Source organism: Lipomyces japonicus (genome assembly GCF_038497905.1).
Source record: "Lipomyces japonicus strain CBS 7319 unplaced genomic scaffold V1514scaffold_31, whole genome shotgun sequence".
Taxonomy (NCBI): Eukaryota; Fungi; Ascomycota; class Lipomycetes; order Lipomycetales; family Lipomycetaceae; genus Lipomyces; species Lipomyces japonicus.
Genome location: NW_027117843.1, coordinates 84,376 through 108,127, shown reverse-complemented (window position 1 = coordinate 108,127; position 23,752 = coordinate 84,376). Strand labels below are relative to the sequence as shown.

General features: G+C 43.7%; 8 protein-coding genes across 8 annotated transcripts; 2 read left to right on the top strand and 6 right to left on the bottom strand.

Annotated features, from left to right (window-relative positions):
• Window positions 1-1,620: 1,620 nt before the first annotated feature.
• On the bottom strand, window positions 1,621-3,203 carry V1514DRAFT_368728 (uncharacterized protein). Its single transcript, XM_066929914.1, has 2 exons — window positions 2,444-3,203; window positions 1,621-2,387 (listed from the first exon to the last, which is right to left on the bottom strand). Exons 1-2 carry the CDS (start codon window positions 3,168-3,170, stop codon window positions 1,888-1,890), a joined length of 1,227 nt encoding a protein of 408 aa, XP_066782303.1. The 5' UTR covers window positions 3,171-3,203; the 3' UTR covers window positions 1,621-1,887.
• Window positions 3,204-3,796: 593 nt separating this feature from the next.
• V1514DRAFT_124769 (uncharacterized protein) lies at window positions 3,797-5,446 on the bottom strand. Its single transcript, XM_066924430.1, has 4 exons — window positions 5,294-5,446; window positions 5,140-5,232; window positions 4,920-5,064; window positions 3,797-4,862 (listed from the first exon to the last, which is right to left on the bottom strand). Exons 1-4 carry the CDS (start codon window positions 5,304-5,306, stop codon window positions 4,187-4,189), a joined length of 927 nt encoding a protein of 308 aa, XP_066782302.1. The 5' UTR covers window positions 5,307-5,446; the 3' UTR covers window positions 3,797-4,186.
• On the bottom strand, window positions 5,414-6,765 carry V1514DRAFT_334001 (pyridoxal phosphate-dependent transferase). Its single transcript, XM_066928141.1, has one exon. It carries the CDS (start codon window positions 6,695-6,697, stop codon window positions 5,531-5,533), a length of 1,167 nt encoding a protein of 388 aa, XP_066782301.1. The 5' UTR covers window positions 6,698-6,765; the 3' UTR covers window positions 5,414-5,530.
• Window positions 6,766-6,921: 156 nt separating this feature from the next.
• V1514DRAFT_309289 (uncharacterized protein) lies at window positions 6,922-10,091 on the top strand. Its single transcript, XM_066925744.1, has 2 exons — window positions 6,922-8,311; window positions 8,373-10,091. Exons 1-2 carry the CDS (start codon window positions 7,307-7,309, stop codon window positions 10,080-10,082), a joined length of 2,715 nt encoding a protein of 904 aa, XP_066782300.1. The 5' UTR covers window positions 6,922-7,306; the 3' UTR covers window positions 10,083-10,091.
• A 15-nt stretch (window positions 10,092-10,106) lies between these two features.
• On the bottom strand, window positions 10,107-11,538 carry V1514DRAFT_333998 (kinase-like domain-containing protein). Its single transcript, XM_066928140.1, has 3 exons — window positions 11,318-11,538; window positions 10,490-11,253; window positions 10,107-10,424 (listed from the first exon to the last, which is right to left on the bottom strand). The coding sequence occupies exons 1-3, from the start codon at window positions 11,361-11,363 to the stop codon at window positions 10,335-10,337; spliced, it is 900 nt and encodes a 299-aa protein (XP_066782299.1). The 5' UTR covers window positions 11,364-11,538; the 3' UTR covers window positions 10,107-10,334.
• An 828-nt stretch (window positions 11,539-12,366) lies between these two features.
• Window positions 12,367-14,271, bottom strand: V1514DRAFT_333994 (cytochrome oxidase assembly protein-domain-containing protein). The gene has a single exon (XM_066928139.1). It carries the CDS (start codon window positions 14,113-14,115, stop codon window positions 12,526-12,528), a length of 1,590 nt encoding a protein of 529 aa, XP_066782298.1. The 5' UTR covers window positions 14,116-14,271; the 3' UTR covers window positions 12,367-12,525.
• A 319-nt stretch (window positions 14,272-14,590) lies between these two features.
• V1514DRAFT_333993 (eukaryotic membrane protein family-domain-containing protein) lies at window positions 14,591-16,853 on the bottom strand. The gene has a single exon (XM_066928138.1). It carries the CDS (start codon window positions 16,842-16,844, stop codon window positions 14,817-14,819), a length of 2,028 nt encoding a protein of 675 aa, XP_066782297.1. The 5' UTR covers window positions 16,845-16,853; the 3' UTR covers window positions 14,591-14,816.
• A 407-nt stretch (window positions 16,854-17,260) lies between these two features.
• V1514DRAFT_343774 (uncharacterized protein) lies at window positions 17,261-18,702 on the top strand (the record flags this gene model as incomplete). The annotated part of the gene is made up of 4 exons (XM_066929161.1): window positions 17,261-17,347; window positions 17,416-17,487; window positions 17,544-18,170; window positions 18,223-18,702. 4 exons carry the CDS (start codon window positions 17,261-17,263, stop codon window positions 18,700-18,702), a joined length of 1,266 nt encoding a protein of 421 aa, XP_066782296.1.
• Between the last annotated feature and the right edge of the window lie 5,050 nt (window positions 18,703-23,752).

Below are 23,752 nucleotides of genomic sequence, written 5' to 3'. Positions count from 1 at the left end.
ATAGACACCATGTTGGACAAAAACCGGTACCGCAATAATTCGACCCGCAGTTTAAGAGACAAGATTGATGACGCATAATCCAAAATATGAATGTTTTGACTGCGATCGCAGGAATCCAAATCTTCAAAAAATGATTCCGCCGTTAAATCGCCGACTTGATCGAGCTTGCCCGCCGATTCCACGTATTTGGGAGCCACGCTCGCAATCTCTTGCCATAACTTTATGCATATGCCCACGTTACTATCTTTGTCAACCCATGTTCTCATCCCAGTCGGCCAATGTTCGGCAATATATGCCTTTGCCCAATGCGCCAATATGGCAAAATCTTCATCCATAACGTCTTCGAGGTCGACCGCGCATAACGCCATTATCATTTTGCTTGTTGTCAAAACTTTAGCAATCACGACAAACAATGACTTAAACGCTGCATTGCAAGGGGAATATAACGTGTGATATGCCGCATCGGTGGCCAATGCCGTGGACGCTGCCATGGACGAGAAAAGCACGTTGCGAACGTATCGGGAAAGTAGCAAGATGGCCAGGCATGATGCCCTTTCCAACGGCAGCACCAGTTTACCAAACACATCATTTTCGGATTGCGACGATTCTACTTCGCTTAGCAACCCATTCTCGGTTCGGTCCAAGACTTGCTGACAATCCCCGCATAACTCTGAAAGGCCGATCTGCAATGCGGTCACGATCTCTGAATATTCAATTGAATCATTATCCGTTTCAGGCAACGTGTCATTAATCATGCGATAACAAACCCGGAACCATTGCTGTTCCGCGCTCATGCAATTTCGTAACCGTTCACCAGATGAAAAAATGTGAATATATGACATTCGCACGAATGGTAACTTAGATCTGTCATCGATCGCCTTGCGCAATTCAAACAAGTCATCTAATGTTTCTAATTTTTTCAACAGCTTGCCCTTATAAACCGGCCTGGTACATGAATCTTCATAAATCCTGTGCAAGACATTACTTGAAGCCTTGTCCTTCTTGACCTGGACCTCGATTTCGCTGCTGTTGCCATTGGGGCCATTATTAATATCAACACGCTGTTCATTATTACTGTCTATAAACGAGCACAATTCTGATCGACCCTTGGAAATCACGAGCCGCCATGAAATCTGGGTGGCAGCCGCGTACGAAAACCCTCGATAGGTGGCCTGGGATTGCTTAAAAATACGGCATGACGCACAAAACCTGGCCGTGCATGATTCTGAGTGACCGCATCCGGTGGTCAATTGCTGACGATACAATTTAACCAGATTGAAAATCTCCTGACTGGATTGTCGTGTGGCAGGATTGTATGACGACACGTAGTCGCCCAATTCCGGGGACCCGTGTTGCACTAGATTATTGATCATGGCTTGCCTGGCATTTAGACCGGCCTGCTCTGAGGCAGACAAATAAAATTTGAAAAATCTGTAAATAAATAATTGCGGCGAAGGGAAATGATCGTATATTAATAATTAATCCATGCTCGTTGCGATTTTGGTTACTTGGCGCAGTCCGCATAAAACGTATTATTTGTTGATTAGATTGGCCACTTGTTTGCAACAAATCGCTTTACACAACATCAAATCAGATTGGTTGATTATTTCTACTTTAATTTATATGGTTACCGAAAAAAAAAAATTCTGTTTATAAGCTAGCTAAACTCCGAAAAAAAAATTACCAGAAACCCATCGCATTGTTAAATATCCCAATTTTAATGAACATTATTCTCCCGTCCGAAAAAAATCAAAATTCAAAATTTGAAAAAAAAAAAAAAGGAAAGACTAGATATGCCTGAAATTTGCTAAAAGATATACCTTATAGTACTGGGTCGGCATAGGATGGAAAATAAGTCTCATACATCCAGGACTACACATGGGAGCATCAACTTTTGCCTCTTGGCAACTTGGCTGGCTGTGGAGTTGTATTTCTTCGAAAAGTTTTCGCAGCTAATGCAACCTTCTCCTTTTTCTCCGAAGATAACAGCGATCTTTTCTTTGGGACTAACCGGGCACGACCCTTGCTAGACGCTGTCAATGCTGTTGGTGGCCGTTGCGCACGACCGCGTGCAATCGAAACTCGTCTCGGAACAAAATCACTCTTTCGATAAACCAACTCGATATCATCCTGAGTTAACTTGTTTCTAACGCGCACGCGATGACAAAATTGCTCATGAAATGCCAGGCAATGCTTTTTGCGTAAATTAACCGGGTCTGTTGAGATTCGGATTGTTTCTGGAATATCGGATGTGTGCAAATCAAGTCGCGGGCATCTAAGTAGCAAGTCAATAAGGTCAAAGCATTTTGGCATGACGGAAAATTGGTTTTTTTTCATCATGTTGATGGCCAAACTGCGAAGCGTGAACAAATGTAAAACATCGTCCTCTAAAAAAAAAAGATTTAGTTTGTTATCCGCGCATCATAAACCATTTTTCACGTACTTTCAAAATCACTGAGGTGTGCCAACAAAGGCACTTTTTTTAACTGTTCATAAACATTTTGAAATTCAATAGCCATCGCATTACTTGTTGGCTTTCGTATATCTTGAACCAAGGACAAGCAATAATTTCTCAACGGGACGGTTGAAATAAATTTGTTGACCAGTTCTTGCTTGGAATCATCGTAATAAAATAGCACTTCGCCACGTTCAACTTTCGGATAATATTCATTTTTCCACCACGTGCTGGCCACACCTTGCAAGCTGGCGCCAATAATGTTCATGCGTTCTCGATCAGTCAGCCAGGTTTCTCGCTTGATCGTGTCGTTAATTCGATCAGCAAATACTAAAACATTTTCCGTGCCAGAAAACTTCAACAAATTCTCAAGTTTCGCCATGTTGCAATTGCGGGACTGCACTGCCTCGTGCTCTTCTTCGGTCAGGTAATACGTCTTGCCGTTAATGGCTACCCGCATGGCCGCAGCAATCACGGACCCATTGGCATAAAACAAGCTGATCTTGCTCTTTTTGGCACCACCAGTTGAAGACAGAGCCACCGGTGCAGCAATAGGTGCCAAGTAATCGACAGCAGCAGCAGCCTGGTCTGACATTATTTCAATTGTAGTATGATCACCGTTGATAATCTCATTCGTGTTTGTTCTCATTCGTGTTTGTTTACGTCCGATCTCTGCCGCCATCTTTTTTCTCACCAAAATCGCAATCGTTGACATGAGCCGCTCAAAACGAGGCGCAGCCCTAGCCTTGGCCCTAACCCCTTTGTATTTGTATATGCTTTCGACTGTTTATATTTTTCAGGTCGTCCGAAGTCACAATGCAATAAACATACGACAAAAAGAGCCAGGGTGACTGGTGGATGGAGTGCCTCTGTCGAGAACACTGTTTTTTTTTTTTTTTTTAACTTTAAACGCAGGCTAACGTGAACAGGACCAAATAGAACCGTTTTCATATAAGTTCGTTTGACTTTGACTGTTAATACTCAATATGAGGAACAATGTTGAACCGATGAGAAGATTGGTAAAAGAATTGGTTTCTGGGGGAAGACGAGGTCTCGTAAGATTTGGTTCACACCATTGGCCCCAACTACAAAATCCTCTTCACGAATGGGCTTATGACAGGTCATAATTTGTGAAGGTTTGGGCAAAATGAAATAAAATGGGAAGCAAAAGAGGGCCGCACAGAAGCATTACTATGCCAGAAGAACAAGAATTGTTCAATCAAGTTTTACAATAATATATACCAATACCTTTCCTCATAGCCATTCTTCTGCAAGTATTATTACCCAGATGAAACCGATAAGGTGGTGCTTATTATTTATATTCTTGTAGCAGTATTTTGCATCTGGATTCTGGAAATATGCGACAGCCAAATTACAATATTTACTGTGGCCTAATGTTATAGCTTAAAGAGAAACAATATCTTCTTCAACAAGCAATGAGACCAAGAACAAAAAATCCAAATTTCTTGGAAGAGCAATTGAAGTAGAAAATACCCTGATTAATCAATAGGATCATGTAGCTTAAAAGAAATGGTGTAAATATATTATGTTAATGAAAATCAGTAACTAAACTGGGTTAGTTGGCACAAGTACAAGCTAGAAACGGAATAAAGGAAAGACAAAGTGAGGGGTGACTCGGTAACCTTTAGATAATCACATATACGCTATAAGTGGGTTTATAGTTTTTTTATAATATGTATATATATTATTGGTACATGCTTTGTTGACGTTCTACTCCTTGAGAACAGCACCTGGCGCTGCTGGCAAAAGTGCACCGGGTGACGGAGTATTCTTTACCTTGAAATCATCACTCATCTGTCCCATCGTGACCCATTCAACGCCTTCATGTTTATTAATGTGTTCAATAATTCGCTCGTGCATGAGCAAAACATGAGGCCGGCCGGACACGTCGGGATGAATGGTCATGGGGAAAATGAACTCGTCATATTCGCGATAAAAATAATCAAAATGATCTTTCCAAATATCTTCAATATCTCGCGGATTCACGTATCCATGAGAATTTGCACTGGCCTTGATAAACATCATGGGTGGCAAATCATCAATGTACCAATTGCCCGGAATCTCAACCAACCCGGTTTCCTGGCCCTTGATCAGCGGCTTCATCCATTCCTCGGCCTTCTTTGTATAGTCAATCTTGGTCCATGTGTCACCCGTGCGCAGCCAGTATGGTTGGCAATCGTGATGACTAAGCGAGTGGTCGTATTCGATGCCGTATTTTAACAACAGCTCGGCTCCTTCTTTTGAAGTCTCCCACCACGGTGCTACTGATCCCTTAGGTGGCTTGCCACAGAATTCAGTCAGGAGCTTATATGTCTTGTCGAGCACGTCAGCCTGTTGCTCGATGGTCATATCAGCCGGATTTTCATGAGAGTATCCGTGTAGTCCACTAAAAATTGCCAATTAGTTTTAAATTTTAACATACATTCAACTATAAAAGTCTCACATTTCATGACCGCCGTCTCGAATAAGACCACATTCCTCGGGAAATGTCTCCAGGGAATGTCCGGGAATGAACCAGGTGGCCTTGATACCGTATTTATCAAACAATTTTAAAAGCCGACGAACGCCAATGGTGCCAGCCCACAAGCCTAGAATTTGCTTAGTTCAAAATTATTAAAATTTTCAAAACATCAAAAAAACAATAGCAAGTCAAACCAAAATACCTCGTGAAATATCGTTAGACGAATCTTCACCGCCGTACGATCCCAGCCATCCAGCGACGGCATCGATATCTACACCGTAACTAACGAGAACGCCTATATATTTGTGTGGTCTTGTCAAAACACGCTCTTCCTCAATCCTAACAATGCCACCTACGTTTCTTGCCCATGATTCCTAACTATTGTTCAAACCGAATGTTGATAAATTTACAATTAACGTAAGGTGCAACTGGAATGGAATTTATCGCCTGCCGGGCCGCTATCAACCCCCGATTATGTAAGCTTGCAGAGATAAGCGCGAAACTTGAAAATTAAGGTTTAAATACCCATGACTCGTCTTGTGTATTTGTATATTCTCTATTGACAATCCAATTAAATCAAATCAATTCTTATTCTATTTCGAAAACGACAAAAGAGCATGTTTCAGGTCCGCAATCAAGTCGTTAACATCTTCGACCCCGACGGAGATTCGCAACAAGTTTTCAGCCACGGTCGCGTCCGTCATGGCCCTCCATTCAATCAAGCTTTCCACGCCGCCTAACGAAGTGGCATGATGAAATAACTTCAACCGGGACGGAATTTGCTTGGCGATTTCCTTGCTTTCAACTTCGATCGAAAAAGTAGGCCCGTACAGTCCATGCGGTAATTGCTGCCTGACAAATTCGTCTGTTTGCAACGACGAGTGATAAACCTTGGTCAAGATTGGAATCTCACCAGTCTTGCGTGCGTGTTCAAGATATTCGACAAGCCGGCCCGAGTTGCGGGATTGCGCCTCGACTCGCAATTTAAACGTGCGTAGTGATCGCAGCAGCAGCCAGGATTCAAAATTGCCAGGCGCGCCGCCTAAAAATGAGCGGTCCCTGATGAGCTCGGTCCTGACCTTGGCATCTTTGGTGACCAAAACTCCGGCCAGCAAGTCAGAATGCCCGCCCAAATATTTCGTAGCAGAGTGCAACACTAAGTCGGCACCGAACTGGAACGGGTCTTGCAAAGGTGGCGGGGCAAACGTGGCATCCACGAGCAAGAACGCACCCCGAGCATGAGCAAACTCTGCCGCCTCGGCCAGGTTGATTGATAATCCGGTCGGGTTGATCGGCGTCTCGACATGCACCACGTCGCCGGCGCTGATTGACTCATGCAAAGGCGGAACCTGTTCTAAGCCACCCAGGCGAGAAAACACGTTAGCTACGCCGTGGCAGCCATGGTAGCCATTGCCAATCGACAACCGTTTCGGGTGATAAAACGCCAACGCGGCAGTGTAGGCAGCCAATCCGGATCCGTACACGACAGCGTGCCCGTTAAGAATCGCCGACAAGACGGCTTCAACCCGTTCAATCACCGGCTGGCTAAACCGAGAGTAAATAAAATTGCCAGGCTCCTCGCTGATAGCGATGTCGTGTTCTCGTGCTGATTTGAGCTTGCTTGGGTCTGAGTTGTAATGAAACGTGGTTGAGACGTGCAATGGCGATGCGACATCGGAAACCAGAGCTAGTGCATCGTCGGCGTGTACCGACAAGGACGCCAGTTGCAATTCGCGAAGTTCGTCGTCAGCTGCGGCCATATTGTTTCCCTCGGTGGTCAGGTTTAACTAATCCCGAAATAAAACCAATTGAAGTAAGTAATCGGTTGATGTATTAGTTCAATGTTCAATTCGAGGATTGAGTTGCGTAATTTGCACCAGCCTCATGGTTGCCACACCGCCACATTGTTGCACCGCCACACAGAACTCCCAACGCGAACCCGAAAAAAAAAAAAAAAAAATTGTTCAAATATATAAACATTTATCTCGTTTGCAAAGAATACTTCTAGCCCGATTGATAGACAATAGAAACTTCATACAGGTTTGCAAAGTTTATTGTTAAGCAGCTATTTGGTTCAAATCAGAAGTACTCTTTCATATTTGGACTTCACCACGACGCTTGCCACGATATCTCAACCCACTAGCGCGTTGTTCAGACGCTGGGCTAGGCTGAGTCCTCAGCTGAAGTGCACGCAACAACAGCAGCAACTCAAGTGGCGGCATAGTTTTTATTCGACTCGAACTGTTTTTGTTGACGAAGACATTTTCTTTGAACCAGCTGGGGAGAGTGAACCAAGTTATCACGACGATTACGACGATTACGACAACAAAACGGAGTACAATTCAACCACAAATCAAAGAGGAACGTCAATGTTTTCAACCAAAATTGTAGCCAAGCCGGCATGTGATTCCAAGTCAACCTTGTTAGAAATTGAAGCCGGTGGAGACAAGTATTTGTTCGGCCGCATGGCTCAGGGTGCGCAGCGCCTGTTCATCTCCTCGTCGACAAAACTCAGCAAGGTTAGAAGTGTTTTTTTCTCTGGCAGGTCAAATTTTGTTGATCAGATGGGTGGCATGCACGGTACGATTTTGACTTCGGTGGCCACTGGCAATTCGTCACTAACAGTTTACGGTGATCGCAATATTGCCTGGGCACTGGCCACGCAACGGCACGCCGTGTTTCGGAATGCGTTTAGCCTGGTTGCTGATGACACGGTCGACGTGATTCAGAATGAGCATTTTAGCGTGATTCCTTACGAATTGGATCACGCCGACATCAGCCCAGTTGATTTTGATACCGAAACAAGCATTCAGCAACGCACATTTATGAATGACGTGATTGACAAAATGTTTGTCGCTTCAGAAGGGCCCGGCGGTGCAGACGAAATTTTAACGGCGGCAAATAATTTCAAGGCCAACAATTTGTTTCGCATGATTGATCCTCGCGGTGTCAACGGTCCTTCGAGGTCGTACGTGGTTCAACCTCATTCGATCCGTGGTGTGGTCAGGATGGACAAGATTCAGCAATTAAAAATTCCGCACGGCGCCGTGATTGGTGAAATTATCAAAAACGGCTCGGTTCGATTGGACGATGGCCGGGTCATTACTTCGGACATGATTCTTTCAGAAGTTCGTCACCGGCCTAGAATCGCTGTGATCGACGTGCCCAGCAAGAAATACTTGGCCAGTGCGCTCGGCAAAGATTGGTTTGCACCCGTAAACGTCGACCGTGGCTCTGCTCCAATGACTGTCAATGTTAGCGTGCCCGGTTCGGAGATTAAATTTGCGTTTGTGGTTCACATTCTTGGTGAAGATGTAGACCCATTTAGTTCAGATTATGTCGAATTTATGAAAACTTTTGGTCCCGGTTGTGAGGTATGTATGACTAGAGTCTTATATATATATATTTAAAAAAAGGCTAACGTTTGAAAATTAGCATTACATTTCTCATGAGAAATATTTGGACAATGATATTGTGAATATTAATTCCGGCGTGTTGCAAGGATTGCTTCATGTAATGGCGCCTCAGAATTTTACCAAGGCTTTCATTTCACCTGCCGAGCTCAGCATCCCGGACCAGTTTAAGGGCCCAACTGATGATGAGCTGGCTACCGGTGCCAAGGATGCAACACGGCCGGTGCCTGAATTGCGCGTGTACCCTGTTCAATTGGCTACCACGCACACGTTTAGATCCGACAACGTGCCGATCCGGAAATTAGGCGGCTCGTTGCTGAACTTCAAATCACATGCCGAATTAATGAACCATGTTTTTCAGGTAGCACCAGAGCTTCGGCCAGCGTTGAGTTTTAAATCATCACATTTCAAGCACCGTCCTCAAAGTGCTCGTGTAGGTTCAGAATTCAACAACAATGCTGACGTTGCGCGCCATCTCGAACGCTCTGGTTCCGATCGGGAGAGTGAGAAGCAAGACGTGGAAGTCGTTACCTTGGGGACAGGTTCTGCATGCCCGAGTGAATATCGCAATGTTGTGGCAACGCTCGTGCGCTTACCGTTTTATTCTATCGGTGGCCCGCGAGAATCTAATGAGCTAAAGGACCGAGTTTATGATGCTGATTCGTATCGGTCAGTGTTGCTGGATTGTGGTGAAAACACGCATGGGTCGTTATTGCGCATGTACGGCCGGAAACAGGCGAACGAGATTTTGCGTGAGATTAAAATCATTTACATTTCTCACCTGCATGGAGATCATCATTTTGGGTTGCTGCCTTTTATTGAGGCACGTCACCGTGCGTTTGAAGAATACAACAAGCAAAATCCTAATCAACAACGTGATCCGGAATTGTTTTTGATCGGGCCGACCAAGGTCGTGTTGTCGTTAGAAGAATGGAGCCAGTGCGTGCAGTTTGGCATTGAGCACGTCAAATTTCTTGATTGCCATGTCTTGCACACCAACACCGGTACCGACACCGTCACCGACTCGACCCGCGGTTTGCAGTCGCCGAGCAAAAGCACGATCGAGGCTTTTGATGGTCTGTGCAAGGCCATGAACGTATTTTCAGTTGACACGGTGGATGCCGAGCATTGCGAGAGTTCGTACTCCGTCGCGTTTAAGTTTATGAACGGCTTCAAGTTTGCTTACTCCGGTGACACGCGGCCGACCGCGAGATTTGCCGACATTGGTTGGGATACGGACCTGCTCGTGCATGAATGTACAATGGAGGACGATTTAATCGATCAAGCGATTGCCAAAAGGCACTCGACCATTTCTGAAGCTGTTGCCGTGGGCAGGCACATGCGAGCCAAAAACATCATGCTGACTCATTTTTCGCAACGGTATGCGGTCATGGACTTAAACCTGGTACCGTCTGAAGCCGTGGGCAAGGTGCGAACGTTTCATGAGGACATGGCCGGCCTGTTTCTAACCGAACCTGCCGGGTTTTCGATCGAGGAAGATGATGAATGGCTGACCAATGTCAGGATCGGCAAGGCGCATGACGGCATGATCATGAAGTTGAAATACTTGACTGACCAAGAATTTTGGAAATCATCATGGGCATATATTACTCGGTTGGGATTGCTCGATGCAGATTCAGAGATTGATAAGCATGATTTTGTGGACAGGCAACCCAAAAAAACTTGGGCCGTGAACAAACGCAAGCGCGTTGGTGGTGTCGGGCCAGTGTAATCTGTAACGTTTTTTTTTTTTTTTTTTTTTTCATGAAGATTGTATATAGTTGTTATAAAAAGAAATCCATTTGGGTATTACCTGTACAAAAAATAAAATAATAAATAATAATAAGCACAAATTAAATAACAAAAAAATGCTTGCAAATTTCCCTAAAAAGCCCATATGAAAAATAATAACTATATATATATTTGTAGTTTTTTATTTATTTATTTATTTTTTTTCTTTAATTTTTTGCTGTCAATGTGGTTGTTACCTATATCGAGATTCAACTTTAAAATATGGATGTTGAAGTGCTTTCTTTGCAGAGAATCTGCAAGCGGGATCATACACTAAAAATGCCTATATAATGTATGGTTAGTCTAAGGCAAAAAAAAAAAAAAAAAAAAAAAATTAAATATACATACGTCTAAAAGATCAAGTCCGTAAGGGTCTAATGCAGGAATATGCTTTGCCAAATCTTTCTTGCTCCATTGCGGGAACGTGCTTTTGTAATCTGGCAATAACGCCACGCCAGGCCAAACATCTTCATCCGGCGTGCCCATTAATCTAAAAATTTTAAAAATTTCATCAATCTCGGAATCACCAGGGAATAAGGGCTTGCGGGTCACCATCTCAGCAAAAATGCAACCGATCGACCAAATGTCAACCCCAGTTGAATATTGCCTGCCGCCCAGCAAGATCTCTGGTGACCGGTACCAAAGCGTGACGACTTCGTGAGTGTACACTCTTAACGGCACGCCAAACGCGCGAGCCAAGCCGAAATCGGCAAGCTTAAGGTTTCCTTCCTTATCGATCAACAAATTCTGAGGTTTTAAATCTCGATGCAAGATGCGATGAGAATGGCAATACATCGTGCCCTGCACTAATTGTGACATGAATTTTTTAATCATATCCGCACCCAAGCCAACACCAGCTGGAATGGATTCCATGTATTTTTTTAAATCCAAATCTAAAAATTCAAACACAAGGTATAACTTGTGATTGTCGGCATGCACGATGTTTAATAATGACACGATGTTTTCGTTGCGCATTTCCTTCAACAACGAGATTTCCCGGATCGCAGTCGACGGCACGCCTTCATCCTCGGCTTCAAGCCGGATTTTTTTCAATGCCACGACCCGGTTATTGTTAGTCGTGTCCCTTGCCTTGTATACAACACCGTATGTTCCTGCAATGTAAGGTAAGCAAATGCCATTTCGAAACCCGGCCTACCAAAATTCTTCTTGCCTCACCTTCGCCAATCTTTTCCAATTTCTGATAATCACTAAGCTCGACCATGATGCAATTCCTTTTTTTGATATGTTAGGGACCACCTGCTTGGTTATTTTGATTGGTCTTTTCGTTTTTTTTTTTTGGTTTTTTTTTTAATTGAGCAAGGTGATTGAATTATACGTTGCAGTCTGAAAGACTTTCTTTGCCCAACGCCCCCTTTTTGTTTTTCGGTTGCCCTGTTTGCGTGTTTTTTTGTTTACAAAACAATCGAAACTGGATAGTTATACGCGCCACGCGTGTTACCCGGCTCAACTTCAACCACTATGAACATCACGACTGCAACAGCAAAGCCATTACTGGGCCGATATAGGTAATAGGTAATAGGTTAGGCATGGCTGCATCTGCATTGGCTGGCCAAATAGGTGGCATGGTTTACGTATCATAGATGAGGATGACTATATTTACGCGTAATGATTGATAAAATTAAAACATGTAATCTTCCACGGATATAATAATTACTGTCAAGTTTCCATGGACAGTATAATATGATGATGACGGACCGCTATTGGATGATCTTTTTGAGAGCAATGTCGCATCGAACTGTTGCAGCGTGGGAACGTTTTTCAGTTATCTCGCCGGGTGATGCCGTTCGGTGAGTCTCAACGTTATTTAAAAATAATAAAATATTCCACAATCCAGTATTCCAGTTATTGGTATAGTTTGGATAACTACAATGGACTTTTTTTTTTTTTTTTTTTGGTGTTCCGGTTGTTCGCGACCATGCACGAATATCTCCAATATCTCTCCAAGACTGGCCCGGTCGACTACCATTCACAAGCACAACAGGGAATGACTCTTATCAAAAAGCTGTCAACAGTCTGTGTCTGGTGATTGTTTGATTTAAAAGCGCTGCCTAGCTTGCTCGTCAATCTTGACTTGGAATAAGACGAACCCGCCCACATTCGAACTGAGTATTGCGTTTGATTTAAAATCGGTGCATTATTTATATGTTTGGCGTATTCAGTCCTGGGTTTCTTTTTTCATTTTAATTTGTAAACATTTATATGCTCCTCCTGCTAAACCTAAAGCTGGCTAAATTACGACTTGCCGGTACGGCGTTTCATTTTTAATTATGTACAAGAAAAAAAAATAAAAAGAACAAATAACTATTTACAGTTTTGGAGAAGAACAAGATAAATTTTTTTTTCTCTTTCTCGTTTACAGCAACCTAAATCCTTTGCTGATTTCTCAGCGCGGCTTGAATTAATCGTTGCATTGACTGCCTGGGTAATTTTAACCGCGAACATAGCAACAGCACGTAAGTCAGCAATGCCAAACTGCCGGCCTGATGCGCTGCAGCCAGCGGCACCGGTACGAGGTATAACAAAGTTGAAATTCCCAATGCGACTTGCAAGCTGGCAAACCCAATCGTGCCATGCGATGCCTTGAACACGGCTCGCGGCAGCAAGCCTCGGCCGTACAGCCTTGTTGCGTACACGTGTAACAGCACGACGGCCGTGAACGTGGTGACGGCCAGCACGCGATGATTGAATTGCACGGTGGTTGGGTTTTCCAACAAGTTGCGCCAGATCAGGTCCGAATCATTCTCATTGCGAGTGTAAAAAGTAGAGAAAAGTTCCGAAACCGGTGGCACTATGGTTTCACCCATGTAAGGGAACTGGTTGTAAATCAATCCCGCATCTAACCCGGCAACAAAAGCGCCAGACATGGCGGTCAAAAATACTAATCCCAGTAATGATCGGGCCAGGACCCTGTACCGGCGCAGAGCCGGGTTAGATAATAATTTGATCGTGGCATCCGCCGTTTTTGGGTCTTGCCTAACCCACCTGTGCTCACGCAGTATTTCCACGCCGGTCCAAAGCATGGCCAAGTAAGCAACAAAGGCGGCACCCAAATGCGTGGCCAATCGGTATTGCGAAACGCGAGGGTGGTTGTCCCTAAACTTGCCATCTTGTAGAGTCGAGTCATCCAAAAACTTTCCCGACAGGCCAGACTTGACCATCCACCAGCCGATAAAGCCTTGCAATCCAATTAATCCGGCGATGGCCCAGATGCGCTTGGTCACACGAGTCGATGTGCGACCACGCAGGATAAAATATGCACCTGGTATTACAAACGTGAGGCCGATCAATCGACCCCAGAGTCGATGCGACCATTCCATAAAGAAAATAAATTTAAACTCTTGCAAGCTCATATGTGAGTTCAATAACTTGTATTCGGGTGATGACTGATATTTATTAAACTCTGCTTGCCAATCTTGTTCGGTTAAAGGTGGCAACATGCCCGCGACTGGTTTCCATTCCGTGATTGATAAGCCGGATTCTGTTAACCGAGTCAAGCCGCCAATAATGACAATGCCAAATACTAATGCCGATGAGCCAAGTAGCCAATAGCCAACAGCCTTGTCAGTCACGATAACCTTGGGCTTGGCATCTTGCCCGGTCGTGCTTGCTTTTGCCGAAGTAATTGTTGCCGCCTCGGAACTCATTCTCTGAATGGAAGACGAAAACCGCCGTTTTGATTGACTATTGAACACCACATCTTGCTGAACACGACCAGCAGAGCTGTTGTTCCAACTGGTCATTGTCGTCGTCGTCGACATCCATGGCAAATACCTTGTCACCAGGCTATTCCCACTACCGCTATCACCATTGCGTTGACCTAATCTTGACGGTGGAGGTGGTAATTTTTGACACACAGCAGCAGCTGCACCGGCATTGGTGGCTTGCAACACGGCCTTGACTTTTAAGTTGTGAAGGAAGAAAAGTGCCGGCCGGGATAATAATTCCTTGCTCATTTTTTTTTTTTGTGGTTTTTATTTTTTTTTTTAAAAATAAGATTTCGCTTGTCTAATATTTTATATGTCTATATTTTAATAATGCATGCCATGAACAACAGTTATGTGTATTGATTTCTGGTTATTGGACGTATATTTTTCCATCATTAAAAAATCGGGGCTCACACCACTTCTACATAACCACAAAAACATATGCAATTGTTATGGCATATATCACTGTGCTGCTGAACCATCCCGATTAAGAATGTATAAGCAGGATTTATTTCACGCATTGTGATACGGCCATATGATGGTGTCGAGAGGTGGTCAAATATTTTGCATTCATATATTACGCAGTGTATCGTGGAACATTACACGCATCGTAATTTATATCAAAAATTACGACATGTGGCTGTTGATCTTGGTATAGCTGGAAGTGCCGGACCGGTCGGTTATGGATTTGTGTAAATTTATTGGTGGTATTCGGGTTGGGAATGCCAATTGTTCATAAATGAATCCATTAACAGGAGAGGTGCATTCAACCAAAAACAAAAATTATTAACAATAACATGTACAATCCCATTTACTTGCTCATGCAATTCACAAAACGAAAAAAAAAAATTGTAACCTAATTTAAAATCTTTTAACAAAAAAAACCAACAACGCCCAACCCCTAAAAAACCAGAAAGCAATGTACAATTTTTTTTTCCTGCGTTGGCTGCTTACCATATCCGTTTGGCCACCATCTGAAACCGGTTAACCAATTGTAAATCGTTCGTGATCGCACGACGTTTGCGATCTTGCGACCGATTAGCATCATCCTTAACCTCAGCTTGACTTAACGAGTTAATCTCATTTCGAATGTTATTACCCGTCATGTCAACCAACCCCCAAACACCCCCTTTAATCTCGCCAGGTAATTTCTCATCCGACACGTCATGCATTATACCGTCATCGTGTTCGTTTTCTCGATCGACTTGGTGACGACGACGTAATCGAGTGGTGGCATATTCCAATAGCGCCACGCCTAGCACGACCTTGACCAACACAAGCACGGCAAACATTGCAAACAGTATGAGCCCGAACGCGCCAATCTCAATAGTATCGATCAACGAAGACGTAAGTACCACCAACAAGTTGTGATTACCGCTGGAGTTACCTGCAAACGACGACACGTCATTGTGACGATTGCCTGCTGCCGCGATGGCACGAAACGATAAAAATGCGGAAGAAGACGACATTGAAGAAGATGAAGATGATAGCAACAATCGACTAGAATGTACTGCAGTCTTGATAAACACGCATACCAAGGGAATAATCGGCACGCCAAGCCGTTTTGTAGTAATCACATTATGCCCACCTGATGGCAATGATGACGATGATGACGACGACGACGATAATGATGACGCATCAGCAGCGGCAGCAGCAGCAGAATGCACGTAGTCTTTTGCAAACACGTCCAAAAATCGGTCGTACACAATGGGCCGGAACATGTTAAACTTGGCCACGTACGCGTGCTTAAGCCAATCCACGCAAACTTCCGAACCCAGCACGACGATTGCCGGTGACAATAGCGCGCCTGCGATCGAATTAATCCCCGTCCATGACCGAGGCGATGCTGAAGGGGAAGCTGTGGAAGAAGAAAAAGATGATGATGATGAAGAGGACGACAACGTTGATAATGACGAAGAAGCCACGATCTGTACCAAGTTTCGCAAGCCGATAACTAGCATCATGACCCATAACTGAAACCGTTCGGCCGTGTCCGCACACGCAAGTTGAAATAAGTTCTCGCGATCAAATTTTTTAAACACGGTCGATTTGATCTCGCTAAACTGGTTGGAAAGTAACAACGTGAGCAACGCGTTAGAGTACGAATTCACGGCCACGTTAAGCGTGATCATTTGGCAATACAACGCGGCCGCGTGCAAGCCGTTGTAACACACTGCCACAGCCAATAATACGGCCATGCGTACGGGTCGGCGCAAAGTGCGGGCAGAAAACAAAATGTCGTGAATGTCAAGCCCTATTGAGCATAACAATTTGTCACCAATCTCGAGCACGTTAAACATGACGTACAACTTAACCGCCGACTGGCCTCTGATATTATGATAAATCATGCTGCCGTTTAAACCCGTCAACAGATATATCGTGCTAACAATAATTACCGCCTTGAGTATTTCGACCTGCTGTTGTAAGCTTAACCGAACCGGCACTGAGACCTTGACCCTAACCGGCTGCCACCACCACCACCACCACCACCGTCGTTGTTGATGGTGTTCGCTGGGTGGTTTAGATGTCGAAACAGAAATCATAGCCGTAATTGTGGTCACGGCTAGCACCACGCACCGGACGGGTAAAATCGTAATCACGTACAAAAACGCGTCCAGGCAGGTCATGAATCCGAACGTCATGGCTTGTTCCAACGCAAGCGGAACTTTTAAAAACGACACGATCCTTTCCAACTCTGCATCTTCATCTTCAACATCCTCATCTTCTTCATTATCTGCACTTTTGTTATGACAGTTTGAAAGATTAATAGTCGCCATAGATGCAGCATCTGTAGATCTTGCGCTTCGCGTAGCAGGCCGTAATAACGTTGGATTGATTTCGTTAATGAAATGATACCACAAGTTGGGAGATGTAAACGATCGCTTGTGTGCTAGGACCAGAGAGTCGCTTTTTGATATAACTTCTTCATCACGTTCACTGGCCGGACGGCCCAATTTTGGCCGTGAATGGTTCGCCATGGTTTTCCAATTTCGACTGTTGCTACCGTTCTATGAGTTCTGTAGCTATGGTACAATATAAATCACGTGACCTTTGTTGTTACTAAGAACTCGTCACGTGATTTTCTATAACGCTTCCATACGTTCAAATGGCCGTCCATCCTGCAACCATGTTCCTGTCTTGAAAAATAATAAAAATTATGTAATTATAGTTAATAATAACTAGTTAACTGTGTTGAACATATAAATGATATAATAGCTAGTATGTAGGTACGAGAATTAATTTTCAAATTAATAATTAGTTAGTAATATTGTGGGTTAGGGCTTATTGATGTTTACTGCCAGTCGACTTTAATGGCTTCGACAAAATATAAAGCAGCGCCAGTCATGGTAATGTCCTCCTTCCCCAGTTCTCAGTTTAACCTAAGAAAATCACAATGTCCAGAACTTGTTCTTACTTGCTAAACTCAACTTTATTCTGGAGGCGGTTAGAGGTTTCTGTTTGTTTGGCGTTTCTTGAGCTGGTATTAGGATTTCTTTTAGATTACGTGTTTGTTTTTATTTTTTGGACCAGACTAACCAGACTTCACAGTTCACCGCGATTCCGGGAGTTCAACCTAGCACCATGCTTGCAATGGCATATGTCATTTGTTTTAGTGAACTTGTAGGCAGCGTTTTAATTTTTTTTTTTTTTGAATCATGAACTAACGACTTGTTTAGGACGATCTTCCGCCAGATGTGCTTAGCGTTGATGTCGAGTCAAATGAAAATGCTGTGAATGAGGTAGACGCACCCAAGACGGCCAAGCAGCCTCTTGACTTCGATGGTCAACTACAGGCTGACGAACGCGGTGTTGATGTCGAGTCAAAGGAAAATGCTGTGAATGAGGTAGACGCACTCAATACGGCCGAGCAGTCTCTTGACTCTGACAGTCGACTACAGGCTGACGAACACGAAGACGGCGCATTCGCATTTGCTCATCCAAGACTGGCAGAGTTGCCACCAAGTCTTGCAGACCTGCTGACCTATGATTTTTTGCACTTGCCACTGTTTCCAGACGTTAGGCACCCTGACCACGACCAGATGTTGGACGACTATGTGTCGTCAGTTTATAACTTGTGGTTGACGAAAGTGGCGGATTTAGAAAATCTGTGCGGAGGTCTGTGTGAACAAGACTACGAGAAGGCGGGTATGTTGGCCAGGTATGATGCCATCATGGCCCTGCGGAAATCGATGAAGCCCAGCACCGGTAAAGTACAAGAGGCAGTCAAGGTCGCACGGGATGAGGCCAGTGTGGCAGCTCAAGAGATGTCAGGCTTTAACCGCGTGTCTACTAATCATGAGACGGTTGGTCTTGTTCTCATTGTTTCTTGGACCCATTAACTAACGACTTTTCTAGAATGACATTACCGTTGCAGTTATGCATGGCACGGGCGAGATGCAAAATGTGTGTGACGTGGCGGGAAACGACGCCGAGTCAGTGGAATGTGCTGTTGGCGAGCAGGATGCGCTCATAACTCCACATGATGGCTCGGCTGGAGACGAAAACGGCGGCGCATCGAAAATGCTGGCCGATGCAAGACTGGTGTTGCCGCCCAGTATCGTTGAGGCACTTGCGTTTGATGTTGAAAACATGCATTTATTTTTGCCCATGTTCCCGCAAGTTGGTCATCCTGACCGCGACATCATGCTGGAGTTCTTTTTCTTTTCAGTTCGACAAAATTTCCAGGCTAACCTGGTTAAGCGTAAGGTAGCCGATTTAGATAATCGGTGTGCAGGACTTAAAAATCATGATTTCGAGGCCGCAGGCAGGCAAGCTAGACATGAAGCGATCAAGGTTTTGCGGGAGTTGCCGATACCGGAATTTTTGTTATCATGATTTCGATTCCCATGACCTTGGGCGGCCCGAAGTTGTTGCCGCAAAGAACGTTCTCTGTTTAGCATACCGTCTCATTCATCCTTGACATCTCATTACCATGACCACTGCCGCTGCATTTGGTATTGCACAAGGGCTATGAAGAGACCCCTTCGGCGATGGTGCAGTGTTTGGAAATTGCGTTGCTGAACATTATCCTGGATATTGACCGGCAATTTTTTCATGTTCTGGGCTCAACGCAGGCATTCGCTAACCCGTCGCCGGGGTGTTGGAAAACAAAAACTGAATAATACCTTATGTTTGCCTGCTTCATGAAGACAGAAGCTTGATGAATATTGACGACGATACTGACGGCAAATAACAACGAAAGATGTACCAGTGACATAAAACTTATTCAGTGACCCCCCGCACTGAAGACGTTTGAAGAATTCAAAGTCAAACCATCAAAAGCAAAGTTGTTCAGTTCAAATTAATGTCAAATCGCTTTTTTAGACACAGGTAAACATACAAACTGGTTATTTCTTTTTTTAAAGCAATATCATTCCTTTGTTTTATATCAATACCAAAGTTTATATCTCAGAAAATCAAGAAAAAAAAAGAAAAAAATTTAAAACAGAAAATCTTACAAAAAAAATTGCCTTTTTATTTTTTAATTACGGAAAAATAACAATCTAAAAAAAAAATACAAAGTAAAAACTGGCTAAATAAAAAATAGTTTGCTTTTTTTACACTTTGTTTAATGTTTAATTGTTGATAGCTTTTTATTTTTTTATGGGTTCCGTTGCTTTGTGTTAATAAAATAAATATTATTAAAAAAAAACGTCCCCTGCAGAAGCCAAGCGCGGGAGTGGCACAACGCATATATTTACTTGGTGTGAAAAATGTAAACGTAATTGAGCACTTCATTTTCAATCATTCAAAATTATTGTCAATCAAATTGATCAGGGAAATTTTAATTTACAAACTCCTTGAGGACGCAGTACACAGTGTCAAACACACAAATTTTTATAATTTTACACATCAAAATAAAAAAGACGTCACAACTTTTTTTTTTCCTTAAAAATAGTCCCCCGAAGTATATTATCTATCTAAAATATGACGAACATTTTAAGACTGTAACTCCGAAGAAAGGCCGTAAGCAAGAATATGTGAAGAACAGTATAACTAAAACAGAACAAATGCAGAAAAAAGAACAAAAAAAAAGAAAGAAAAACGCAATTTCAAGTTACCCTCGATGAGCACTAGCATTGGCTCGAGCATAAATGCTCCGGAATAATAAGCCTTATTGGGCTCAGTCTCCTCGAAAAGGGCAGCGACGTCGTGCCTGATGAAGGTCCTGAACAGCAGAGATGACAATGGCGTGGAAAAGTGCACGCGAGAACGCCCGAGGGCCAGACATAACCTCTTCAATCGACCATTGTCGCCAGAGAGGAGCAATGAGAGGACAGTGGAAGAAGCGGTGCTCCTGGTTGTCGGGACCGTGCTAACACAAAGCACACAGCGTAGGATCTGACAGATCGGCCTGGTTGTGTTCCAGCAGCCACTTTGTAGAATACCGGTCTGTCGTTGGGACATGCGCCAAAGATAGAAGTTGTGCGACTTCGGCGGCATGTGGGTCGTACTTGTACAGGTTGGATACCGTGCGCCACCTGATTCGCCAGAAGTCCTCGTCGGTTCTAGGTTCTTGGGGACACAATAGCGGTCGTCGGGCTGAAAGCCAGACGTGCGTCCTTTTTAGAGAAAACCGCTGCAGTGCGGCACCCTCAGGCGAAAAGAAACAATCATTTGGAAGATGATCGGGCTGCGCCATACCCGGGAGGATTGTGTACGTCCTGGACAGAGCCGCATCTGGTCGAAACTGTAAACAGATTGCGAAGCGAATGCGGTCTCCCATTTTCGTGCTGGGGATACGGTCTGCCATCGATAGCCCTCCGGCCTCCGTGAAAAGTGCACACGGAATCCAAGAATCGACTGCAAAGTCAGAAGTCCCGCGAAGAATGCTTTGGTCAGGATGTGGAAGGAACAGAGGCCGAGTGTGTGCTTCTTGGATGGGCGAAGCGCGAACGATATCTTGCTAAAAGTGAGTAAACGGCTCACAGAGTTTATGAATCCATTGAGCTCGTGCGCCGCATAGTTTCTCTGGAAGATTCCACAAGCCAAAACCTCCTCGGTATGTTGGAAGATGAGTGGAGCCAGTCCTCACGGACCCAGTGACAGCGACGACCCCAGATTTTTTTGATGGCTGCCTTCCAAAGTTCCTTTAGAATATCCGGCGGAGCAGGATGGAATTGATCTAGGAACACAATCTTCGAGTAGACGAATGTTTTTATTGTCCAACATGCCGTTTTAACCGGAAGATAGTAGATGAGCAACTGGTTCAGTCGCCGTATGGCCGCTTGATACACCTTCTCCCATTCGTTCCAAAAGTCATCAGTGCCGATGTGGACGCCAAGATACCGAAACGTGGGATCTGTCAGGGAAAATCCCGTTATATCAATTAGCTGGGCAGTGCGTAAAGGGACAGGCGGGCCAAAACCAAACAAAACGGATTTCTGTGCGTTCAGACGCCCCCCTCCGAGTTCGCAAAAAATATCGAGCGATTCCATGACTTGCTCGGCATCACGTCGCGAGGTCAAAATGAAAGAAAGGTCGTCCGCAAAAACAGCGAGGCGTAACGGTCGCGTATCCGGTCGACACAGACCCGGGAGCACACACGGAGTCGATGGCATAAAAGCTCCAAAGTAAGAGTAAACAGGATAGGAGCCAAAGGGTCTCTTTGACGAAAACCAGAGCAAATACTGAAGGCGCAGTGAGCTAACCGTTGTACTGCACCCGGCCCGATAGGTCTGCTGTCGTTGCTTTAATGAAACTCAATGCCTTTTGTCCTAATCCGAACCGCGAGAGCACTCGGAGTAAGTCATGCAAAACCGGGTCGTATGCCTTGAAGAAGTTAACCATCGCCACATGGTAAGACGTCCTCCTTTGTCGCGATGTGGAAATTATTGCCTGTTCCACATTCGCAGTTGTATCGCCGATCCAACGCCCAGGAACAAAAACGAGTCTGTTTAGGGTGTATGAGGTCCGGCAGCACCGCTTTAACACGCTGAACCCAGACCTGCGAGAAGAGCTTATAATCGCTGCAGAGTAATGAGATCGGGCGCCAATTGTAATGCCCAACATGCAAAGGGCTAGGAGAATTTCAAAATGCAGCCAACTAAGAAGCATCAAATAGGGATTTCATGGTTCGGTTTTATCATTTGGAGTCAAAATTCTGTGAAGTTTATGATATTTGTCAGGTTAAATGGTTGTTAAATTTGCTTTTAGAAGCATTCGTGTAATCACTGAGCTGTGTCTTATTCCGGGATGTATCACAGCCAAGTTTAACTCAATTGCACATGCTGCAACTCACTTTAGACGTAGCACCCACCAAGAATGCTATCGACGAACTGTAGGTATGTTGAAAGCATTGTTCTTAGAACGAACATTTCGTCGTTATAGATTTGATGGCCTTTTTTAATTCCATTCAAAAATGGCGAAGCATTCGCCGAAAATTTCATTACAAATTGTTTAATAAATATTATTATAAATCCAATATTTAGAATTAGTTCATTTTAAATATTGAGTCGTTACAGGATTTAATTGGATATATATTTGAGATATATAAATATTATATTTCCCACTGAAGAGTTTACAAATGAGAATTTGGCTCTGTTGAACACAGTCAGAATTATATTTCATGTCTTTCGAGTAATTCACAAATTAAATGACTGGGTTAGATATTTAGAATGTGCGCATCTGTTTATAATGGAGCATAATACTATAGTTGAATAGCCTGATCATTAAACAGAAGGCAAAATTAAAATGTAGAAAGATTGATGGAATCAGAATCAGTGATTACTGATGCAGATGTAGACAATATTAATGTCATAAATGAGGAAGTAGATAAGCATGAGTATTTGTCAGTTTGACGATTGTGAATGTCCACTTAAGGACACGGTTTTAATTGAGTCGGAATGTGCTGCAGGATTGTACACATGGTGCAAGACGCGAGACTATTAGCGTGTTTGGGCATATTTTTTTTGTGAATTGTTACTCTAAGGCACAAGGGACACTGTGGACACGAGCTGCAATTATACAGAGATTCCAACTCTGAAGACTACGATGATTGTTGAGTCGCATTGGAGAACTTTAAAGCATGAACTATCTTCACGTGCTGACCTTGTCGTATGTGTCGTATGGGTTCTGACGTCACGCGTTCTCGCAGATGCAGTTCACTGGATGAAAGCGATTAATGGGAAATTTTGCGTATTCAATGCAAAAAAGCAATTGATAAAAGAAGCTAGTAAAGGAGTAGTTCTCGAGAATTTGAAGCAACACATCACACAAATCTAGTCCCCTGGGGTCACCGGGTTTGTGTGTGAGCTTTTTTTACAAGGCCGTTTTCTACTGTGCAAGCATATCGTACATTGATTTTAAAAAACTGATCTGAAAGTGTTTAAGACACGTAGCCGTCTAATGACATCTCCTTTCTGGAAAGCATAGCAGTTGATTCTGTTGCCTGAGTATGCTTAAATGTATGAAGGTGGATGGACTCACGAGATGACGCCGAATAGTCAGAGTATCTCGGAGATGGATATTGCGCAAGATGAAATCAGTCGAAAGTGATGCGTTAATAGAAACCCAAACCGGAAGGAAAACTTTCGAAAGATGACGCAAAATGTCATGGAGATTTTCAAAGACCGATTATGCAAAGGCAATTGCCAGTTTATGGAACGATATAACTATGGCTACTCATGAGATGAAGGAAATTATTGAGCCCGTTTAAATACTCGGCACATGCCCCACACTTGAAAGTAGGTATCGACATAACTGCTGGCCATGTTGCTGTCTTTAAAATAGTTTAATAATGGTATATTAATAATGCATATATGTACCAAAATTCATCATTGTAAAAATTATTGAGTAACATCATATAATACGTGCTCGGGTTCTATGGGAGTACATTAGGCGGCATTTTTTTTTTCCTTTCTCAAACCAACTAATGCGGTGTTCT

Coding starts and splice junctions, on each gene's coding strand:
- V1514DRAFT_333998 (XM_066928140.1), bottom strand. CDS start 11,363: ATGGTCGAGCTTAGTGATTATCAGAAATTGGAAAAGATTGGCGAAG. Junction 11,254..11,317: donor ATTGGAAAAGATTGGCGAAG/GTGAGGCAAGAA, acceptor CTTACATTGCAG/GAACATACGGTGTTGTATAC. Junction 10,425..10,489: donor ACGGACTTGATCTTTTAGAC/GTATGTATATTT, acceptor TACATTATATAG/GCATTTTTAGTGTATGATCC.
- V1514DRAFT_333993 (XM_066928138.1), bottom strand. CDS start 16,844: ATGGCGAACCATTCACGGCCAAAATTGGGCCGTCCGGCCAGTGAACGT.
- V1514DRAFT_334001 (XM_066928141.1), bottom strand. CDS start 6,697: ATGGCCGCAGCTGACGACGAACTTCGCGAATTGCAACTGGCGTCCTTG.
- V1514DRAFT_309289 (XM_066925744.1), top strand. CDS start 7,307: ATGTTTTCAACCAAAATTGTAGCCAAGCCGGCATGTGATTCCAAGTCA. Junction 8,312..8,372: donor CTTTTGGTCCCGGTTGTGAG/GTATGTATGACT, acceptor TTTGAAAATTAG/CATTACATTTCTCATGAGAA.
- V1514DRAFT_333994 (XM_066928139.1), bottom strand. CDS start 14,115: ATGAGCAAGGAATTATTATCCCGGCCGGCACTTTTCTTCCTTCACAAC.
- V1514DRAFT_368728 (XM_066929914.1), bottom strand. CDS start 3,170: ATGTCAACGATTGCGATTTTGGTGAGAAAAAAGATGGCGGCAGAGATC. Junction 2,388..2,443: donor ACACCTCAGTGATTTTGAAA/GTACGTGAAAAA, acceptor TTTTTTTTTTAG/AGGACGATGTTTTACATTTG.
- V1514DRAFT_124769 (XM_066924430.1), bottom strand. Junction 5,065..5,139: donor GTCTAACGATATTTCACGAG/GTATTTTGGTTT, acceptor AGCAAATTCTAG/GCTTGTGGGCTGGCACCATT. Junction 4,863..4,919: donor CGAGACGGCGGTCATGAAAT/GTGAGACTTTTA, acceptor GGCAATTTTTAG/TGGACTACACGGATACTCTC.